Source organism: Macaca thibetana, chromosome 13 (genome assembly GCF_024542745.1).
Source record: "Macaca thibetana thibetana isolate TM-01 chromosome 13, ASM2454274v1, whole genome shotgun sequence".
Classification (NCBI taxonomy): Eukaryota; Metazoa; Chordata; class Mammalia; order Primates; family Cercopithecidae; genus Macaca; species Macaca thibetana.
In genome coordinates this window covers 103,370,181-103,388,881 of record NC_065590.1, presented here as the reverse complement: position 1 = coordinate 103,388,881, position 18,701 = coordinate 103,370,181, and the positions used below count along the sequence as shown (strand labels likewise).

The following is an 18,701-nucleotide window of genomic DNA, read 5'->3' as shown; positions in this document are numbered from 1 at the left end:
CAGATGAAAGTAACTGCAGGTGTGTGACTGGGCAGGGAGGGCCTCTCAGAGGAGCTGACGTCGAAGTGACTTCTTAATGTAAGAGGGGCAACCCAGGCAAAGATCCGTGAGGATGTTCCAGGCTCAGGTCCTGTGTGGGAGTGGGCTGGTGTTTCAGGAACTGCAAGAACGCAAGCGTGGCCAGAGTGCAGGGAGGCCAGGAGGGGTGCAGAGACAGGGCAGAGAGGCAGGCAGTGCCAGCTTGCGTGGTCTGAGGGTCAGTGTGAGGGGTAGGTAGGATAAGGGCGAGCCTCACTGAGGGGCGTCCGACCGCCTTCTGATTTGTGTTTACAAAGGCTGCTTTGCTTGTCATGAGGGAAGGATTGTCTCGGGGCAGGGGAGAGATGGTGGAGGCGGCGAGGAGCCAAGAGTCTGCCGTGTGGCTTTGAAGTAGAGCTGACGGATGCACGGATGGCATAAAGGTTGAGAAGACTCGAGAACGTCTCCCAGATTTTGTAGTTGAACAAATGGGGCCAGGGTGGCACCATTTTCTGAGGTGGGGAAGCCTGGGTTCATCCACTGGCTACGGATAAAATCAGCAATTCTATTTGAGCCGTAACAAGATAGAGGTGCCTGAACAGCCCCCTTCCTCCCTTCTGTGTCTCTCTCTGTGTGTTTCGGTGCGTGTGTGTGTGTGTGGGAATCTCATATTTATTGGATTGAATATTTATTACTGTGTTATAGGTATTGTATTGTGCCTTTTATAAAATGTTACCTCATTATTATTCTCGTAAGAACTCTAACGCACGATGATCCCCATTCTAAAAACTCATCAGCTGCTGCTCAGAGAAGTGCAGTTGCTTCTCCAGACCACATGGATAGTAAGATGTAGAGCCGGGATTTGAATTCAGATTTGACTAGTTCCAAAGCCTGGGGTCTTCCCCGTCTGCCAGGCGGCTACTGAGATTCACTGTGTTCTCACTGCCTCTCCGGCAGCTCTCTGTTCTGATGAAAGGCACCGTAGGATCCCAGGGAGGTGCCAGAGTGGCCTCTCTGCAGCAGCTGCGGCTGTCTTGGTTCCTCTCACCCTTCTCCCAAAGCCCCCATGAGACACACCTCCCTGGTCTCCTTCAGGGACAGAAGACCCAGAGTAACTTTTGTCCCTTCTCCTCTTTAAAACAAAGTTCTCACTGTTAATGAGGTGTGCAGCTCATTCTCTCTCTCACTGTGCATCTGGGGTGCATGGCTTGGGTGCTGTTCTTGGCCAAGGCACTTTTATAGATGACATTTACTCAACTTGGGGTGATGTAGTCGAGCTCCCGTAACATTAATAGGTTAAGTGGTTTGTCTCATGGTCTTGTGCTTGAGTTGTGAAACCCAGCCGGGGTCTGGGCCTCGAGGAGACAGAGTAGCAGGGCCCCAGGAGGACCCTCCCTGCTGGGCCAGGCAGGAAGAGTTATTACCACTGTGTCTGACTCAGGGAGCAGAGCCCCCCAGTTGTCGGCCTGGCATTGGAGTGGGCAAGTGGGCAGGCAGCAGGTCCCCGGCAGAGGTGAGGGTCAAGAGCTGGGTCCCCAGGCAGAGATGGGAAGTGAGGGAGGGACACGTTTGCCCAACCTGAACTCCTCATCGGGAGGGGACTCAGAGGCCAGGGGACTCTGGAACCTCTTCTGTGCTAAGTTGGGTCTGGGTTGGGAAGGGAGAGGGAGCTGCGGCTTGGACAGGAGGGTGTGGATTAGCAGCGTTAGGTGTGGAAGGAGGCCCTGTTGACAGGTTCAGGCCACCCGAACTTCTGGGGGATGGGGTGCAGGTAGGGCCCGCACCATGGTGTCTGTGCTGGGAGTTTCCTGGGTGGGTGTGAAGTAGGTAGTAGGAAGGATGCTGAATGAATCCGGCTTAGTGCTGGGGGGATGATCGATTCTGATGTCAGCTTAGAGGTGGCTCCCCAGCGCTGGGCCTTGGAAGGGCAGTGAACATGGGCCCTGGAGGTAGAGAGGCTGTGGGGGCTGGAGCGGAGGCCCTCACTGTGCAGCAGAGGCTGCGGGAAGCACATGGACTGGCTGGGGGCCAGGGTGGCTGAAGGAGCATAACATGGAGGGTGTAGGGTGCAGAGAGTGACAAGGCTGGTCAGGTGGATCCCAGAGGGAGACGAGCAGAGAGGGATGAGGCGGCGGGTGGATCGCGGAGGGAGATGAGCAGAGAGTGAGGGGGCTGCGGATGGATCCCGGAGGGAGACGAGCAGAGAGTGAGGAGGCTGCCCGGTGGGTCGCGGAGGGAGACGAGCAGAGAGTGAGGAGGCTGCCCGGTGGGTCGCGGAGGGAGATGAGCAGAGTGATGAGGCTGCCCCGTGGATCGCGGAGGGAGATGAGCAGAGTGATGAGGCTGCCCCGTGGATCGCGGAGGGAGATGAGCAGAGTGATGAGGCTGCCCCGTGGATCGCGGAGGGAGATGAGCAGAGTGATGAGGCTGCCCCGTGGATCGCGGAGGGAGACTGCACCCAGCGGTGTTGTCGCGAAGACGATGGTGTCCGTGGGAGGTGACAGAGTGGGACCCTGGCCAGGATCCGTTGCGTGGATGTTGCCATCGTCCAAGTGAGAGACGTCGGGGGTGGGGTTTGTGAGCCAGGCGCTGGGACTGCAGTGGAGGTGTGGGCAGAGGCAGACGGGTCTCAATCCAGGGGAAACCAGGGGTGGGAGGTGTGAAGGGACCCCACGCTTCTCATCCTGGTGGGCTGGGGATGTAGAGACGGAACACGGACAGGGGAGCAGCTCTTCAGAGGAAGGCCAGGCCTGAGGTGCTGGGGTGTCCTCCGGTGAGCCTTAGCCTTGTGGGAGGGACCAGGACCCTGTCACTTGGCACGGGGTTGGGGGTTAACATCCCTTCCCAATCAGAGCTCCCCCCATTTGCTTTTTTGCACATTCTTAAACAGCAGGGCTGTGAGGATGACTGGCTTTGCTTATCTGGGACAGGTCTCAGTAGTTATTTTCCCCCATTGTGTCTTATCCGCAGTGGACCTGAGACTGATGCTGTCCCCAGGCCATAGTGGTTGGCCCGGCCTCTCAGGCTGCATTCACAGCAAACAGGAGAGAAGGCGGAGGGGCTCGCACCTCCTGGCCAGGACATTCTGGTTGGAGTCTTGTAATGAAATCAGAAGCGATATGTCCATTCTTGGGGCCCCATAACCTGACCAGCAGAGCTCCTTGGCATAGTAGGCCATCGACGCATGCTTCGTGGGGACCATGGGGAGCCTCACTCGCAGGGATGCACGGCCTTTTGTGGCACCTTTGCCCGTCAGCCCGGCCCCCGCACCCTGCACTTCCCTCCATGTGCACTGCAGAGCCCTCAGCCCCAGACCACCTCGCACTGCGCTTGCTGGGATCTTCTCCCCCAGCACCCGGTCTGCCTTTCTCTGCATCCCTCCTGGACCCGCCCTTGGGTGTTCTATTGACAAAGGGATTCCCCCCTTTTCTTATGTTTTGGGGCAGTGCTGTGCACACTGTTGAATTTAACGAGTGTTGGCTAATTTGAACTGAATTCTCAGGCGTATTTTTTCCTTTTTCAGATCAAACCGGTGGTGCATTGTGATATAAATGTGCCTTCCAAGTGGCAAACATATCATCGTATATCTCGACATATAAAGTGAGTACAATATTATGGGTGAAAAAAATCAAACTGTGTCATAGCTCCCTAAAAACAATACTTTCTATCCTGACAAATGCCCCTTAGCCCTCTTTCGCCCTGCCCTGCCCTGCCGTGCCGTGCCGTGCCCGTCTCGTGCTCTCACTCCCTGACAGGTGATTTCTTTTTCCTAGACCGCCTTCTCTCTGATTTAGCTGTTCATGTGCTACCTTTTCTCTCTCCTCTTGAGCCCTGATTTTGGAAAAGAAAAACAATCCAATCACCATGCCATTGTTTGCAGAACAGTTCACCTGGGGATGCGAAGATAAGAGCATCCTACACACAGCTCAGTTTTAGGCTCTGAAGTTTTGTTTTGATATATATATATTTTTTTGAGACGGAGTCTCGCTCTGTAGCCCAGGCTGGAGTGCAGTGGCCGGATCTCAGCTCACTGCAAGCTCCGCCTCCCGGGTTTACGCCATTCTCCGGCCTCAGCCTCCCGAGTAGCTGGGACTGCAGGCGCCCGCCACCTCGCCCGGCTAGTTTTTTGTATTTCTTAGTAGAGACGGGGTTTCACCGTGTTAGCCAGGATGGTCTCGATCTCCTGACCTCGTGATCCACCCGTCTCGGCCTCCCAAAGTGCTGGGATTACAGGCTTGAGCCACCGCGCCCGGCCTGTTTTGATATTTTTTTAAATGTAGCAGTTGCAGCTGCAGCATGTTGAAGGGAAATTTAAAAGCTGTTTCCCCCACCCCTTGACCTCTTGCTACCAAAAGGCCCTTGTGGGCTACAGCACATCCAAGTCAGGTGTTGCTACAGGAACGGAGTGCATTAGAGCCTCATTGGCTGCTGCCCTGGGATGCTGCTGGCAGTGCCAGGCACCGAGGTGCTCAGTGGGAAGCATTGAGGATAGTTGTGATCACTGTGTGCATCCATCTGCATTATGTTTTGGGGGTTGGAAAAAGACAACACAATTGACTCAAACTAAACGTTGGTTTACATCCTGGCTTTTGGTCTTCCCAGCTTGGGACCTGCGCCTGCTGCTTCGCTCTGAGGTTGAGTCTGTCTCCCACTGTGGAAAACAGGGCTGAAAATATCTGGGCCGCACACTGTGGTGAGGGTTACCTTCCGGAATGTTTGCAGCCAGCCCCACAGTGCTTGTCACAGCGTAGCCGTTCTCTGAATGGCAGCTCTTCCCATTATCCTTTTATTGGGATGTTTTAGTATTTTAGTGATTAAAGGCCCTGGCATGGACATCTTTCCATTTTACCATGTTCTGGTCTAAATGGAAGGAATTTCAGCGAGTTTCCAGAGAATGCTGAGCTCTTTATGTGGGGGTGCCAGCCTTGTGTGAGCCAGAGTCACCTCTACCACCTCCCCTCTCAGTCCTGAGAGACAAGGGCTTGGAGGCTCATGAAACTGGAAACCCGCTGATTTACCCAACAGATCCCCAGGCTGGGAAGGAGGAAGATGAAGGAAGTGTGACTGTGAATTCGCCAAAATTGGCCCCTTGCAGTTTTCCTTGGAATCTCAACGACCATTTCTTTAAAAGACCTTACTTTAAGCTTCCGCACGGGGGCCACCTAAATACACAGATCTTTCCACACCACTTTTCACGTATCTAAGAGCTGTTTTGAAATAATAAGACACAGTATTTCTGAATTTTGTTAGTGATGTTTTTCCTGCAGAACGTATAGCAACCTCAGGGAATGTCGTTGGTTTGTGGGTCCTTCTTGACAAAAACACCATTCCTAAAGCCACATTTCATGTGTGTGACCCAGGCCATCAATGATCCTCACTCATTTGACAGACATGATTTTTTTTTTCAATGAGAAACCATGCACTCTGGCAGCATTTGCCCATCCTTTGTCTTGGTGTGTTGAAAGTTCCACTAGATGGACCCAAATATCCATCTGAGTGCAGAGTCCTTCCTACCACACACAAAAAAACCTGATCGTGTACCTTGGAGTCCTTGTCACTATAAAAACACATAAACAATAGTTATGACGGCTTTCAGAGGCTTAGATGCTCAGGAGAGAAAGGCAGGGTGTGACCCTGGTCAAGAGGAGAGTTGGCGAGGAGTGGCTTGTCGACCTGTGTTCTGCAGCGGCTGGATGCTGGAGAGAGAACCCAGGGCTCCCCTGACGAGGTCACTGGGGAATTGAGCTGGTAGTGACTGCATGAGTTGGAAGTCACCGATTTGGAGGTCGAGGCTCAGATTGAAGCCCTGGTTCTGGCACTGACTGAGCCGTGTGGCCTGAGTCACTTCTCTTGCCTGGTGTTCTCTCTGATGTCCCTTGTCAGGGAGGGATTCACTCACTCATTCCACTTATACTGGCGTGGAAAACACCCTGAGTCGTGAATGAGCCTCGGGAGAAAAAGGGTTTAAAAGATCTTTTGTCGTTTATTTAGAAGTGAGCTGGCAAAAGTTGTCTGGGCCCTGGAGTGGTTTTACGTGGGGACTCCCTGCCCTTCACAGGGAGCCTGAGACCCGAGGGAGCAGGGGAAGAGAAGAGCCCACCCCAGGCCCCCTCTGTGGGGAGGAGGCACATTCGTGCCAGACAGAACTGGAGAAGAAGGGGCCGTTGGTCCTGGCCCCCATTGCGAGACTGATGTCAAAGATAGATACAGCTGGACATTAGTGAAAGCAGTGAAAACAGATTTTATTTAGTAACTACTGATAGTTGGGGAAAGAGCCGAGTTCCACTCTGATTTGTGTGGAAGCGATTTGGGCATTTTAAAGGAGCAATGAGAGATGGGAGCAAGCGGGGCCTCAGGAGAATCAGAGAAGTGGAAAAGTACAAAGAGTTGGCCAGTGAAGGTGGCCAGGCAGCTGGTCTGCAAGCTGGCAGTTCTAGAAGTTAGGATTCTGTCCTCCGCCAGAGACTGGGAGACAGGCCCTGCCCTGCCTGATGCTTGCAGTTCAAGGGAAGGATCTGAGGTGCAGGAAATGCGTCTGCATTGCAAGAGATGCAGATTTGTCAATGCTGTAAGAGGTCAGGTGCCTCTCTCAGGTGTTGGCTGGGATGAACAGTAAATGTTTCTGGCAGCCCTGGGTTTTCGCAGTTGGGTGTTTAGTGGTGGGGCTGGGGTCATCCTGTGGCCGTGGCTTGATGCTGCTGGGCACGGGCTAGAGTTTGGTTGTATCTCAGCGCAGGAATTGGGACAGAGTTGTCATAGGCCAGAGTTCTGCGAAACTCAGTCCCTCTTCTTGTTCATGAGGAAGAGCGGATCCATTCCTTGTAGAACCGCCACCACCTGTCATAAGGAGGACTTGAGGAGAAGGGTCCAGCCATTGCTTCCAGCTGCCATGTGTTCAGGGGGAGCTGAGACAGCCGAGGAGCACAACCCTCCCACGAGGGTGGTATGCATCAGGAGGTGAAGGCATGACCATCAGGACGGATACAAAGAAGCCAGAGGCCAGGCACAGTGGCTCAAGCCTGTAATCCCGGCACTTTGGGAGACTGAGGCAGAAGGATCACTGGAGCCTAGAAGTTTGAGACAATCCTGGGCAACATAGTGAGACCCCATCTCTTGGAAACAAACAAACAAAAAAAGAAACTGAGCCCCTTAAGGAGCTCCCTAAACCATCCAGTAAGTGGAGGAAATTATTTAAAGGGAGATCCAAGTCAATCCTTTTCTGGAGGGTGTAAGCTGTGTTAGGTATTGTACCCGACTGCCACTGCTACTACTTGAGACAGTCACTACAGCAGTTACTACTGTTACTGCCTGAGACCGTCATTATGACTGAACGAAGGGACAAACGTAGAAATAATAAAAAACAAAAGGAACTGTTTTAAGGAAAGGACCAGGGGAAGAGGAAGAGAGCTCCCTACTTCTAGTGAGCGAAGGCAGCCCCCTGACCGTCCATAGCCCTTCCTATTTATTGGGTAGAATGAGCAGGGAGGAGATAACGATTGGTCAGCTGCTTAATTGATCACAGGTTTATATTATTACTAACAGGCTTCAATGGTGCCTAATCATAAGAAACACTTGTGCCTGGGTCGTGACTGTCCTCAGCGGTCCTTCTGGGTGCGTACAGTTTGTCAGTTTGCCAGCATTCTGCATTTATGAGAAACAGTTTGCTGCTTACTCGTATAGTCTCCAGTGGTATTCTGAGTTGATCATGACCCTCACTCTTTCAGCCTCCAACAAGTTGTGTCTTGGGTGTGAGTCTTTGCTGTGACTGTCTCTTGACAAATTTCCTCTCGAGTGTCGACTACAAACAGGTGGCACTGAGGACTGACTCATGCACGAACACCTCCCTGGCTTCCGTTCAGTAGTCTGAGGCTAGTCCGTTTTGTGGAGTCATTTTGCAAAGTTCTGACACTTCTGGAGTTAATGATGTAGCCGCTTGTCCTAAGTAGGAGACAGAATCTTCCAGTTCTGCAGGGGCTAGCTTTGCTGAGCCCCTTTATAACTTTATGGTGTATCGGTCACCACAGGCAAGGGTGCAGTGGGAGGAACAGACCACCCTACCAGGCTGGCTCCAGGCAGCAGGTCCTTCCAGAACCCGCTTAAGGTGGCTTCCCGTCCACGAGTGCTTGGTCCACAAGTCTCAGGACCAGCAGCTGGGGCAGCACTCACATTTCTGAGTCTCCTTTGTGAAGTTGCTCACATTTCGCCATTTGAAGGTTGGCACTGGCCACGTGACAGGAGCCATCCACTGGCTGGAAGCACTTTCTATGTCTTATGACCACACACACAACAGTAACCCTTATGAGCATAATTGGGTTGGTCATTGCCTGCACTGGTTGTGACAGAGGCTTGAAGGGCTAACCGGGAGTAGATCCCAAAGGGAGAAATGTAACATTAACCATCATCTTCTCACTGATTTTAGTCCTGTTTAACCAGCAATTCCCTTTGCCTGATTTCTTTGCCAAATAATTTCCTGTGATGTTGACATCATGGGGTGTTGAAGGAAGATGATGTCTAAAGGGAGTTTGGCCCTTACACTGAGCTCCTGTTTCATGAGAACAGAATGTGTCTTGCTACAGGGACATGGAGGATTCCCTGTGTCCCACAGACAGGCTATGTCTATTATACTGATTTCCCGTGAACTGTCATGTTCTTGAGCTCACGAGGCCATGTCATAGTCCCAGTCTTGGGGGCCTTGAAGTTACAGTTTGGTGCCACTCCAGAAGGGGACTGCTCTGGTCGTGTGTATGGGATGTTTCCTGTCAGGACCATGTCTATGAGTGTGATGAGGCCGTTATGAAGGAGGTCCCAGTTTCAGGACTGAGTAGGGTGGGGGCAGTGAGTGCAAACCCAGGAATTCACCTGTTAGTCTCATCGGCTGCTTGGTGATCCGAGAGGAGGAGGTAGTGATGACCGCACTAGGAAAGCACAAGCAGTGTGAGATGGAGGGAACCAGGGAGGGCCCAGTGGAAGGCTGGATGTGGTTCGGGGGACTGAGGAGTAGTTGATGCAATTGGGAGGAAGATACAGGAATCGTGGGAGAAGATTTAGTCTGTTGGGGAGTATGAAGAGGCAGGAGAATCTGTGGGCTCTTGTTCCATGATCTTGGAGAGAAGCCATGTCGTGGCATCACCCGCTTGTTCCACAGTTGTTGGGACAGTCGTCTGCTTCTGGCTGTCATCTGTGGCCTGAGGCTGTCAATAGAACTGTGGTTTGAGATCTCCATTTGGAATGCTTTCCAGTCAGCATCCTTATATATATTTTTCAGCCATGAGACATGGACAGAGGTTGAACACCTTGTAATTTGGCAGCAGTGAACAAAACAGCACGAGGCCTTTCTTGTGGGGTTCAAGGTTAGTTTCCTGATGGTGGCATTTCCAAAATACCAGATCTCACACTTTCAAACTGTGTAAAGGCTGATCAAGGAGTTTGAGGGGAAAGATGGCCTTGATTTGTTGATTGTAGGACTGTGTACTTAATTAACTCTCGATAGTGTCTGAGGATGTCAGACTGTGTTAAATTGGAATCTCCTGTTGGCCAGGACGTGTAGGGCATTCTCGTGGTCTTCCTGTAGTGGTTTCAAAGGGGGACCGTTTCTGAGGAGGATGGGGTGAGGATCCGGGAGTCATAAGAGGGATGGGTAACACCCATGGCCATAGACAACCCAGTTCTTCAGACAGCTTAGCCAGCTTGGACTCTGGACGTGTGGGCTCTTCCTAAGATGCCTGATGACTGAGGCTGTGATGGCAATGGAGTCTTCGACTAATGTGTTGTATTTATAATTGCTTATGTAATTTTGCTAGTGAAATTTGATCTTTCATTAGAAGTTATAGAGGGGATACCCCAAGTGGGATAGATTACTTCCAGGAAAATGTTGGCAACTGACATTGTGGAGACATTTTGGCAGCAGAAAAGCCTCCAACCGTTTAGAAAACATGCAGATCAGTGTGGGGACACACTGGGGACGTACTGGCTGCTGGGCCTCTGGTAATTGGCTGAAGTGTATTTGACAGTGAAGGAAGGGTCCAGGGTAAGCTGTTCCCCTTCCTCAGCCCATGTTTAGAATTTTCCCAGGGGTATGTTTCTGGCAGAGGAAGTGAGGGGCAGCTGCTCGGTCCAGATAAAAGCTAAAGGGTTCAAGCCATTGTTTGTCCAGCATGTCCTGCCTTTGTACCTTTCTGGGATGAGTCAGGTGTAAACACCAACAATGACTCTGGTGATAGATTTGAGTGGGCCGTGTGGATCTCCGGTGTTATTTCCTTGGGAGGCATCTTGAAGAAGTTGTTTCCTTCAAGGGAGGTGTCTGTTTGGGTTGCTGTAACGAAATACGTGAGACTCTGGGTAATTTATAAACAACAGAAATTTTTTGCCCACAGTTCTGGAGGCCGGGAAGTCCGAGATTGAGGTGCCAGCAGGCTTGGCATCTGGCGAGGGGCGCTCCCTGCTGCATAGATGTGCCTTCGTGCCGTGTCCTCACATGATGGACGGGGCAGACAAGCTCCCTGAGGTCTGTTTTATGAGGGCGCTAATCCCACTCATGAACCTAAGCTCCCTCACGATCAAATCACCTTTTAAAGGCCTCACCTCTTAATGCTTTTACATTGGGGATTTGGTTTCAACATGAACTGGGGGTTGAGGGGACACAGAATTCAGACCGTAGCAGAGGGTGAATCATCCCACCAGGGGCCCGGGACCTTGGAGTGCGAGCCAGGGCTGTGGTCCCAAGGCCTGGAAACCACGTGGGTTTCTCACGCGGTGGGGGAAGAGGCTCCTAGTTTGGCATATTTATTAGCCCACTTATTTTCCCAAGTCTCATCTGATTTCTTTATGCCGTATCCCTCAGTTTTAATAAGAGCAGTTTGTTGGGGTAACAACAGTGCCTCCAGAAGTTCTGCTGTTTGACTGGGGTGCCGGCCGCTGTCGTAAATCCCCCATTTCTGTGGCACACCAACATCAGGCACTGCCCCAAAGGCATGGCGGCTGTCAGCATAGATGTTCCACCATCATTCCTTCTGTCTTCATGCAAGCCTGAGTGAGAGTGATTCATTCAGCCACCTGGGCTGATTTAACACATGGCAGGGCTGGATAACCAAGAGGTTTGTGCTGGTTAGTGACGGCATATCCAGCCTGGAAGGGCCCATCCTCCCTCCAGAGATAGGAGCCATCCACATAAAGAGTGAGATCTACTAGGGGCAGAGGGGTTTCTGATGAATCTAATCTAGGATGAGACAATCATCTCATGTTAGTGACACGGGTGTCACTAACATCCACTAACTAACCATAGGTAAAGGAAGCAAGTGGCAGGGTTAAGGCTTTGATGGTGTAGTATGGTTACGTGAGGGGTAAAGCAGTAGATTTCATAAGACAGAAGTTTAGCCTCAGAGGAATGCTGTGTTCTCGTTAAGTAGCAGGGTCTGTAGGGTCTGAACGGGATGAGGAATGTGTGTGTCCAATAGGCGACCCTGTTGCAAGTGAGACAGGCAGCCTGGACAAGACTGGTGGTTGCAGCCCTGGGTCACAGGCAGGGGACATGCCTCAACCCGAGCTCGGTGAAGCTCTCACAACCCAGGTTTTTATGTTTTGGGGAGAAGGCTCCAAGACATGATCCTCTCCTTCATGCACAAGGAAGGACAAAGGCAGGGAGTAATTGGGAAGTTCAAGGTGGGGGTGAAAGTAGAGAGCTCTTCAGGTTCTCACAAGTGTCTTTAGATAGGGAGTTTCTTACTGCTGGGTCGAGGGATGGCTCCCTCATCGTGGCCTAAAGAGAGGAGGCAATTGGAGAGAAATTAGGCATCCACATCCTACCACATCCCACAGGACCCCCACTTCCCCATGCCCAGTTGTTCTTTTGCTTCCAGGAAAGGAAAATGTTGAAGACTAGAAACTTGGTCTGTAGAGATTGTTTTTTCCTGTGACCAAGATATCATAGCTCAGATACCAGACTCACGGAGAGGATAACTGAACTTTGTGTCTAGCCACTCCATGGCCCTTTTTGCTAACGCCCTAAGGAGGCATTCAACGTGCAGAAGGGAGCTGTTGTCACTTTCAGAACATAGGAGGAGGTCATCCACAGTTAGATTACGGTTGAGTTTCCTGGGAATTTTGCCTCCTTCAGATTTGCACTTAGGGTGTGTGAGAAGTAGGTAGGGCCCTCAGTAAATCCTTGGGCCATAACGGTCCAGGAATATGGTTCATTTTCCCAGGTGAAGGTGACAAGCCTGGGGAATTCTCATGGTAGGGAATTCTAAAAAAGGCAGTGCACACATTGATGATGACTGTGAAATACTGTGTTAGAAGTGATCACGGCCAGGACAGTGTTAGCATTAGGCACCAAAGAAAGCCTGGGTTTGACAATTTTTTTATAGATCTCAGATCTCGGACCAGCTGATATATTTTTTTCCATTTGGCTTTTTAGTGGCCAGAATGCGAGTGTTGCATGGACTGGAAATATAGGGCAATACCTTTCAAGTCCCTCTGGTTTTAAATGATTGTTTGCAAATCTTGTGGAGGGGCACGGAAGGATCTATTTCTATCTTACAGGGTTCTGCATCTCAAATACATCTAATATCCATGGAGTTTCTTATCCACAAAGGAGGAGGAATCCTGCCTAACAGCTGATCGAAGTCCTTGGTTAAGTGAGTGCCAGGTGGAGGGAAGCAGAGGAACTTAGGGAAGTCGGACACAGTGTTGGGGAATATAGATGAGCGGGAAGGAGTCCCTGGGGACAGCGTGGATTCTAATACCCCGATTCAGGAGAAGATCCCTTCCCAGCAGATTTACAGGGTGGTAGGACTGAGAAGGAAATTGTGCTGCTTGAAGAGATCCCACAGAACTGTTTTGAGGCTGAGAAAGAGGCAAGTCACGAGGCACAGGATGAAAACCCACCCCTGGTGAAGGTGGGGGACTCGGAGGAATGAAGAGGGAGAAGAGGAGACCGTAAGGGTAGGATGCGTTGCCCTGGACTGATGAGAAGTGTGGTGGAGTCCCCGTTCAGGTGGCAGAGTGACTTCTGTTGAGTTTAGTGGCAGTTAAGGGCATTGGACGTTTGTCTCCTGCAGGGCAGGCAGTGATTTTGTGACGGGCAGAGGACTCGGAATTCTTTCCTCCGCTGGAGGGCTGACCTGTTTCTCCCCACAAACCAGCAGATGTCCAGGCCCACAAGAGCCGGTGGTTTCTGAGCTTGCTGTGGGTCAAATGTTTCAGGTTTTTTCCTGATGATTTTAATTGCAGTGCATTGTGCATTGTGTATTTTCCAAATGGACGGGGTTGTTACGTGCCACGAATTCTGCAGTTCTCAAGGAGAAAGTTTAGGATTAGACTGAACTGTTACTTAAATCACTCCAGTGTTTTTCAGGTTGTCTCAAAATCTTAGTTTAGAAAAACACAATAATAACCATTATGACAACTTAGTTTTTAAAAATAATGCCTCTTTATTACCCTTTTCAAATCAGAATGCCCATAACCTCCTTTTCCCTTCATTATAAGCCTGTGGAGCAGATAAGGCAGGCAGTCCTATTCCAGTTTCGGAAATGGAAGATAGAGGCCAAAAGACAGTAAGGCCCTTCGTCTGTTCATTTGATCCCTGATGCCTCCATCTCATCCATGTACCCCTCGCCACCGCCCACCCAGAATTGATTGAGTGCCCCCAGGCGCCAGGCCCTGGGGAGACCGAGAGACTCAGATGCAGGCTTGTCCTCAGACAGCCCACAGTTCAGTCGGGGGAATGACAGGTCCAGTGATACAGCTGTTTAGTTCTGGAATCAGCCCTGGAGACCATGGCTTCTGATTTCAAATGTGCAGAACTTTTCAATTCAACTCAGCTTGGAACTTGACCTGGTTCTTGGGAGCAAGCATTAGGCGACCTTCACCCCAGGGTGAGGGGAGGGTGCAGGCAACCAGTCTAGGATGTCACAATGTCCTCATGGCCCATTTACTACCCGACTGCAGCGGGTCATGGCTATTTGAAGACAGCGTGGCAACAGAAACAAAAACGACCCTGGCTTTCTTCCCACCTACCATCATCGGTGTATTTCAGAGCGAAGCAGCACATTTCTGGTGCCTTCTACGTTGCTTTTCAACAGAGAAGACAGAAAACTGGGTGGAGGGAAGTGGATGCAGGGGAAGGAACACAGCGGGCATTAGGGTCGGGTGGAGCTGGGCTGGGTCGTTGGTTCTCCATGTGGCCTCCATGGGGCCCGGGGAAGCCCCTTAACCTCTCTGAGGCCCAGCTTCTTCATCTGTGTCACGGGGGAGCAGGACTTGCTCTACTGATTTGCTGGAAAGGTTAGAGACGACTCTATAAAGTGTGCACGGCCAGTGCTGAGCAAACGGCAGCTGTCATTGCCAACCCACCTGACCAAAACCCATTCCTGGACCCATATGCTACTTCCCATTTTAAACAATCTGAAATATTTTCTATTTAAAATGTTTAAAATGTTTTATTTCCCCCCCATTTACTATTAAAAATTAATTAGCAACACAGGAACAGGTGCATTGACAAAGTAATTTTATGCCTTTTGAACTTCTCTTCAGAGTTTTTATTTAAATAAACCATCTTATTTAATAGAGTGACTCGTGCCCATGGTGAATATATAGTTTTAAGAGATATACATTTAAAGTAAGTCTCCCAAAATAAAATTTTTAAAAAATAAAATTAATTTCAGCCTGCCAATACTGCTAATTTGTTAGAAAAATAAGTCGATAAGTAGTAAAATCTACATTTGAACTGATGCTATTTGTTAAGAAATAAATAATTTGGTGCACCATTGACAGTTCACATCAATGTGTTTCACATTAATGGCAGATTGGATAAATGCCTGATTTTTGAATATTCATTTTGAGCAATGAGATTGAAGTAAAAAGAGAATTAATGTTTGTTTTTCCTCCCTTGTCAAAGGGTTTGATTTATATTACAGATAATTGTATGTGCAACTTCTCTATCAGATTGCAAGTTTTTGTTGGCAGAGAGTTGAGGAAAATTCAAAGTGTGAAGAAAGAGGAGAGATAATGAAATTAAATTGAGATGAACTATATGATGAGATGTATTCAGCATCCCACTCCAAGGGCAATAAATTTTTTCCACTGGTCTATCTGGAAAAAAAAAAAAGTCTCTTGGTTTATATCACTAGTTCTCTAGTGATTCTCCCAGAGGGAACCAGCGTCACAGTTTCTGGTCTCTTCCTAGGATGCGCCGTGCGTGGTCAGGCGTTTATAGGTATATGTGTACTGCATGCACTGTTGTGTACCTTCATTTTTTTGTAACCACCCAATTTATCTTGGATATTTTTTTTTTTATCAGCATATATAAATTGTGCTTTCAAAAATGAGTACCAGGTATTCAAAAATTCACATGTACCAGTGTTTATTTACCAGTGATGGGATTTGATATGTGCCCATCTACAACCTACCACAGACTTTCAGGGAAACTGTTTTCTGAGTGTTTTAGATGGAGTTGTTCATTCAGCTACCTGGAAGATGGACCATCTCTGCCTGAACAACACGGGCCCCAAACCCAGCATGGTGATATTGGTCTAGGTTCATTCTTCAGCTCAACCAGCAAACTTTTAGAGATGTGTGAAGTCCATTTCTCCCTCTGAACTTGCCATTTCCCAGTTTATAAATCAGAGATTATTGTTTCTTCTCTTTATCTTAAAAATTCAAAAAATTTTACAGGTTTTTGTATTTATAGGTTTATTATAAAAATGCGGAAATCTAGAAAAGCATAAAGAATAAAATGGAAATCTAGAAAAGCTTAAAGAATAAAATAAAAATCTGCAGTTATCCCATCCCTCAGAGACAACTGATACAGAAGTGCTGGGAAGGGAAGAGTGTGGCCCCTTTAAACGATACAGAAGGGGGAAGGGAAGTGCTGGGGAGAGTAGGGTGTGGTCCCTGACTAGGGCTCCACCCAGGGGACCTGCGTGAGGACAGGCATTTTTGTTTCCCTGCCCAAATGTTGCATTTCCCAAGACCACCCTGGCCTGCCATGCCCGCATCCTGTGCCTATAAAAACTCGAGACCCTAGCAAGGCAGAGACAGCAATGGCTGGACGTCGGGAGGAGCACATCGGCGGAGGAACACACAAGTGGTGCGTCAAGAGGGACGCACCAACAGGCACCCGCACACCGGCAGGCCACCAAAGGCAGACCAGCACGGAGTTTGGCTGGGGCAGTTGGAGGAGCCTTGGGGTGCTGAGAGGCCTGATTCCAGGGAAAAACCATCTCCCTTTTGGCTCCCCCATCTGCTGAGAGCTACTTGCACTCATTGAAACCTTGCACTCATTCTCCAAGGGCACATATGGTCCAATTCTTCTGGTACGCCAAGGCCAGAACCCAGGATACAAAGCCCTTTGTCTTTGCGACAAGGCAGGGGTCTAATTGAGCTGATTAACACAAGCCACCTACGGCTAAACTCGAAGAGCAGCCTGTAACACACCCTCCCTGGGGCTTCAGGAGCTGGAAACGTTTACCCCTAGACACTGCCATGGGGTCGGAGCCCCACAGCCTGCCCGTCTGTATGCCCCTCTAGAGGTTGGAGCAGTGGGGCACTGTAGAAGCGAGCCACATCCCATCGCACGCTCTGCGAGGGGGACAAGGGAACTTTCCTGTTTCACAACCACTATTAACCCTAAGGTACCTTCACTCCTAGTGCTCTTTCTGTAGCCCACTGTTGTGGTTTTTGTCTACGACATTAATTATATTTGACCCTTTTTCCCCTGTAGATATATAAATTCTGCATAAACAAATTTTAATGGCTGTATACTTTATGGTGTGGCTGTGGCATAATTTATTTAACCAGTCTTCCATACTTAGACATTTTATATTTTTGACTTCATACATAATTCTGTGAGAAAGACCTTCACCTCTAAATCTTTGTCCACTCTCCTGTGGGGTGGATTTCATGGTGCGGGATGAGTGGGTCAATGGTTATTGATCCGTTATATTACATTGATCTATTTTGCCCAAGTGTTCTTCAGGAAGGCTGTGCTGATTTTCAGCTGCATCAGCAGTGGGTTGGTGTGCCTGTTTCTCAATACTCAGGATAAGACTCTAAATTAAATTTCTTAAAAATCGAGACAAAATATAGCAAGACCTTGTTTAAACATTTATTATTTTATTCCTCTTAGTAATCTATATTTAGAAAAACTCGCAGCCTAAACCAGTTAGGAAAACCAATAGTTGAAAACATTGTAGCAAATCTTTATTGTAATTGTAATAGCACATGGATAAACTCTGATATAACTTGCATAGAACATTTCTTTTTATGACTTCTTGTGGGCAGCATCTTAAATATGGAATAAGTTGGACTCTGGGTTGATTGGAAGCCTCTTTTGCCACAAAACCTTAGCAGAGAAAATAGATTCTCTTTATTGTGACAAACATATTCAATTAAGATTTATATTTACTCTAAAGAGAGATGTTTCTCAAATTCTAAGTAATTTGCATTTAAGGAAAAAGAAAAAATGGCAGTAACAGTAAATTATAATGTAAAAAAATTAACCAGAATTGCAAAGTTGAGCTTACTTATTGTTAAAGGATATCAAGGATATCATTTATTCTTTTTAGACTTAAACAATACATCTTATATTTTACATTATTTTAATGGGAATTACAAGAGATTGAAACTGTTGCATGTGTCTTTGATTACAGCATAGTCTCATGAACACTACTAACTTTGTGTTGGGTTTTGAAAATCTTCTAAGCACTTCCTCTCCCTCAATACATAGAAACAATAAACTAACACCCCTAAGATTATACCGAAGTTGCCTTAAAACTCAGGAGTGAAATAAGCGGTTCCTATTAACTTTTCAAAGGAATACATGTTATTTTCTTTGGGAGATGATCTTGGCTCCCGAGAAAGGGAAAGCAGCTACATTATTTAAGGCAAAATTGTCTGCCTGTTTTCCAAATGGACACAATTTTCTTTCATTTTACCCATTATAGTAGTGGGAGACATGTTTTATAAAAAGTGGAGTTATGTTCTATTCATCTGGGCATTTTAGATTTTATAAAATGCCCACATTTTTATCAAGCTGCCCAGAATGTCACAACTGTGGAGTTGGAGCCCCACAGCCTGCCGGTCTGTATGCGCCCCCTAGAAGTTTGAGCAGTGGGGCACTGAAAAAGCGAGCCACACCCCCATCGCATGCTTTGCGAGGGGGACAAGGGAACTTTCCCGGTTTCACAACCACTGTTAACCTTAAGGCACCTTCACTTTCTGTAGCCCACTGTTGTGGTTTTAATCTACAACAAAACCATATATATATACACACACACACACACACACACACACACACACACACCTGTCACCAGGCTCTGTGACATTCTGTACAGCTTGATAAAGTCCTCAATAGGGCATGATATGTAGTATTGGAGGCTGCTTAGTGCATCCCATTGTTTTTACAGTTCTTTAATTATATATATATTGAATTTTCAGTGTTTCCCCCTGAAACTTAACGTATTAATGGATGCTTTTCTTTTTATCCTTACAGTGTTTTTACAAATGGAAGATTATTTATTCCACCTGCAAAAATCATTATACCCAAATTTAGTCTGTCCGACTGGGACATCGTGCTGGCCACGATCGGAGAAAAAGTCTTCCCTCTAGGAGGCGTTCGGAAGTAAGGAGACTCTCGCCTATAGAACAGCCAGGGGGCGGCAGCTTGTGTTTATTCTTTTCTATGAGAG

General features: G+C 48.5%; 3 protein-coding genes across 15 annotated transcripts in view; 1 reads left to right on the top strand and 2 right to left on the bottom strand.

The window, feature by feature from the left end:
* Nucleotides 1-18,701, bottom strand: part of ADI1 (acireductone dioxygenase 1) — an 847,802-nt gene that overhangs the window by 243,078 nt on the left and 586,023 nt on the right. The window lies entirely within an intron of this gene.
* Nucleotides 1-18,701, top strand: part of DCDC2C (doublecortin domain containing 2C) — a 135,929-nt gene that overhangs the window by 22,578 nt on the left and 94,650 nt on the right. For all 3 annotated transcript variants that reach the window (XM_050754059.1, XM_050754058.1, XM_050754057.1), the window contains exons 3-4: nt 3,542-3,618; nt 18,506-18,634. In XM_050754059.1, coding sequence (XP_050610016.1) covers nt 3,542-3,618; nt 18,506-18,634 — 206 coding nt within the window. The remainder of the gene's footprint in view (nt 1-3,541; nt 3,619-18,505; nt 18,635-18,701) is intronic.
* EIPR1 (EARP complex and GARP complex interacting protein 1) overlaps nt 1-18,701 on the bottom strand; it is a 579,020-nt gene that overhangs the window by 537,656 nt on the left and 22,663 nt on the right. The window lies entirely within an intron of this gene.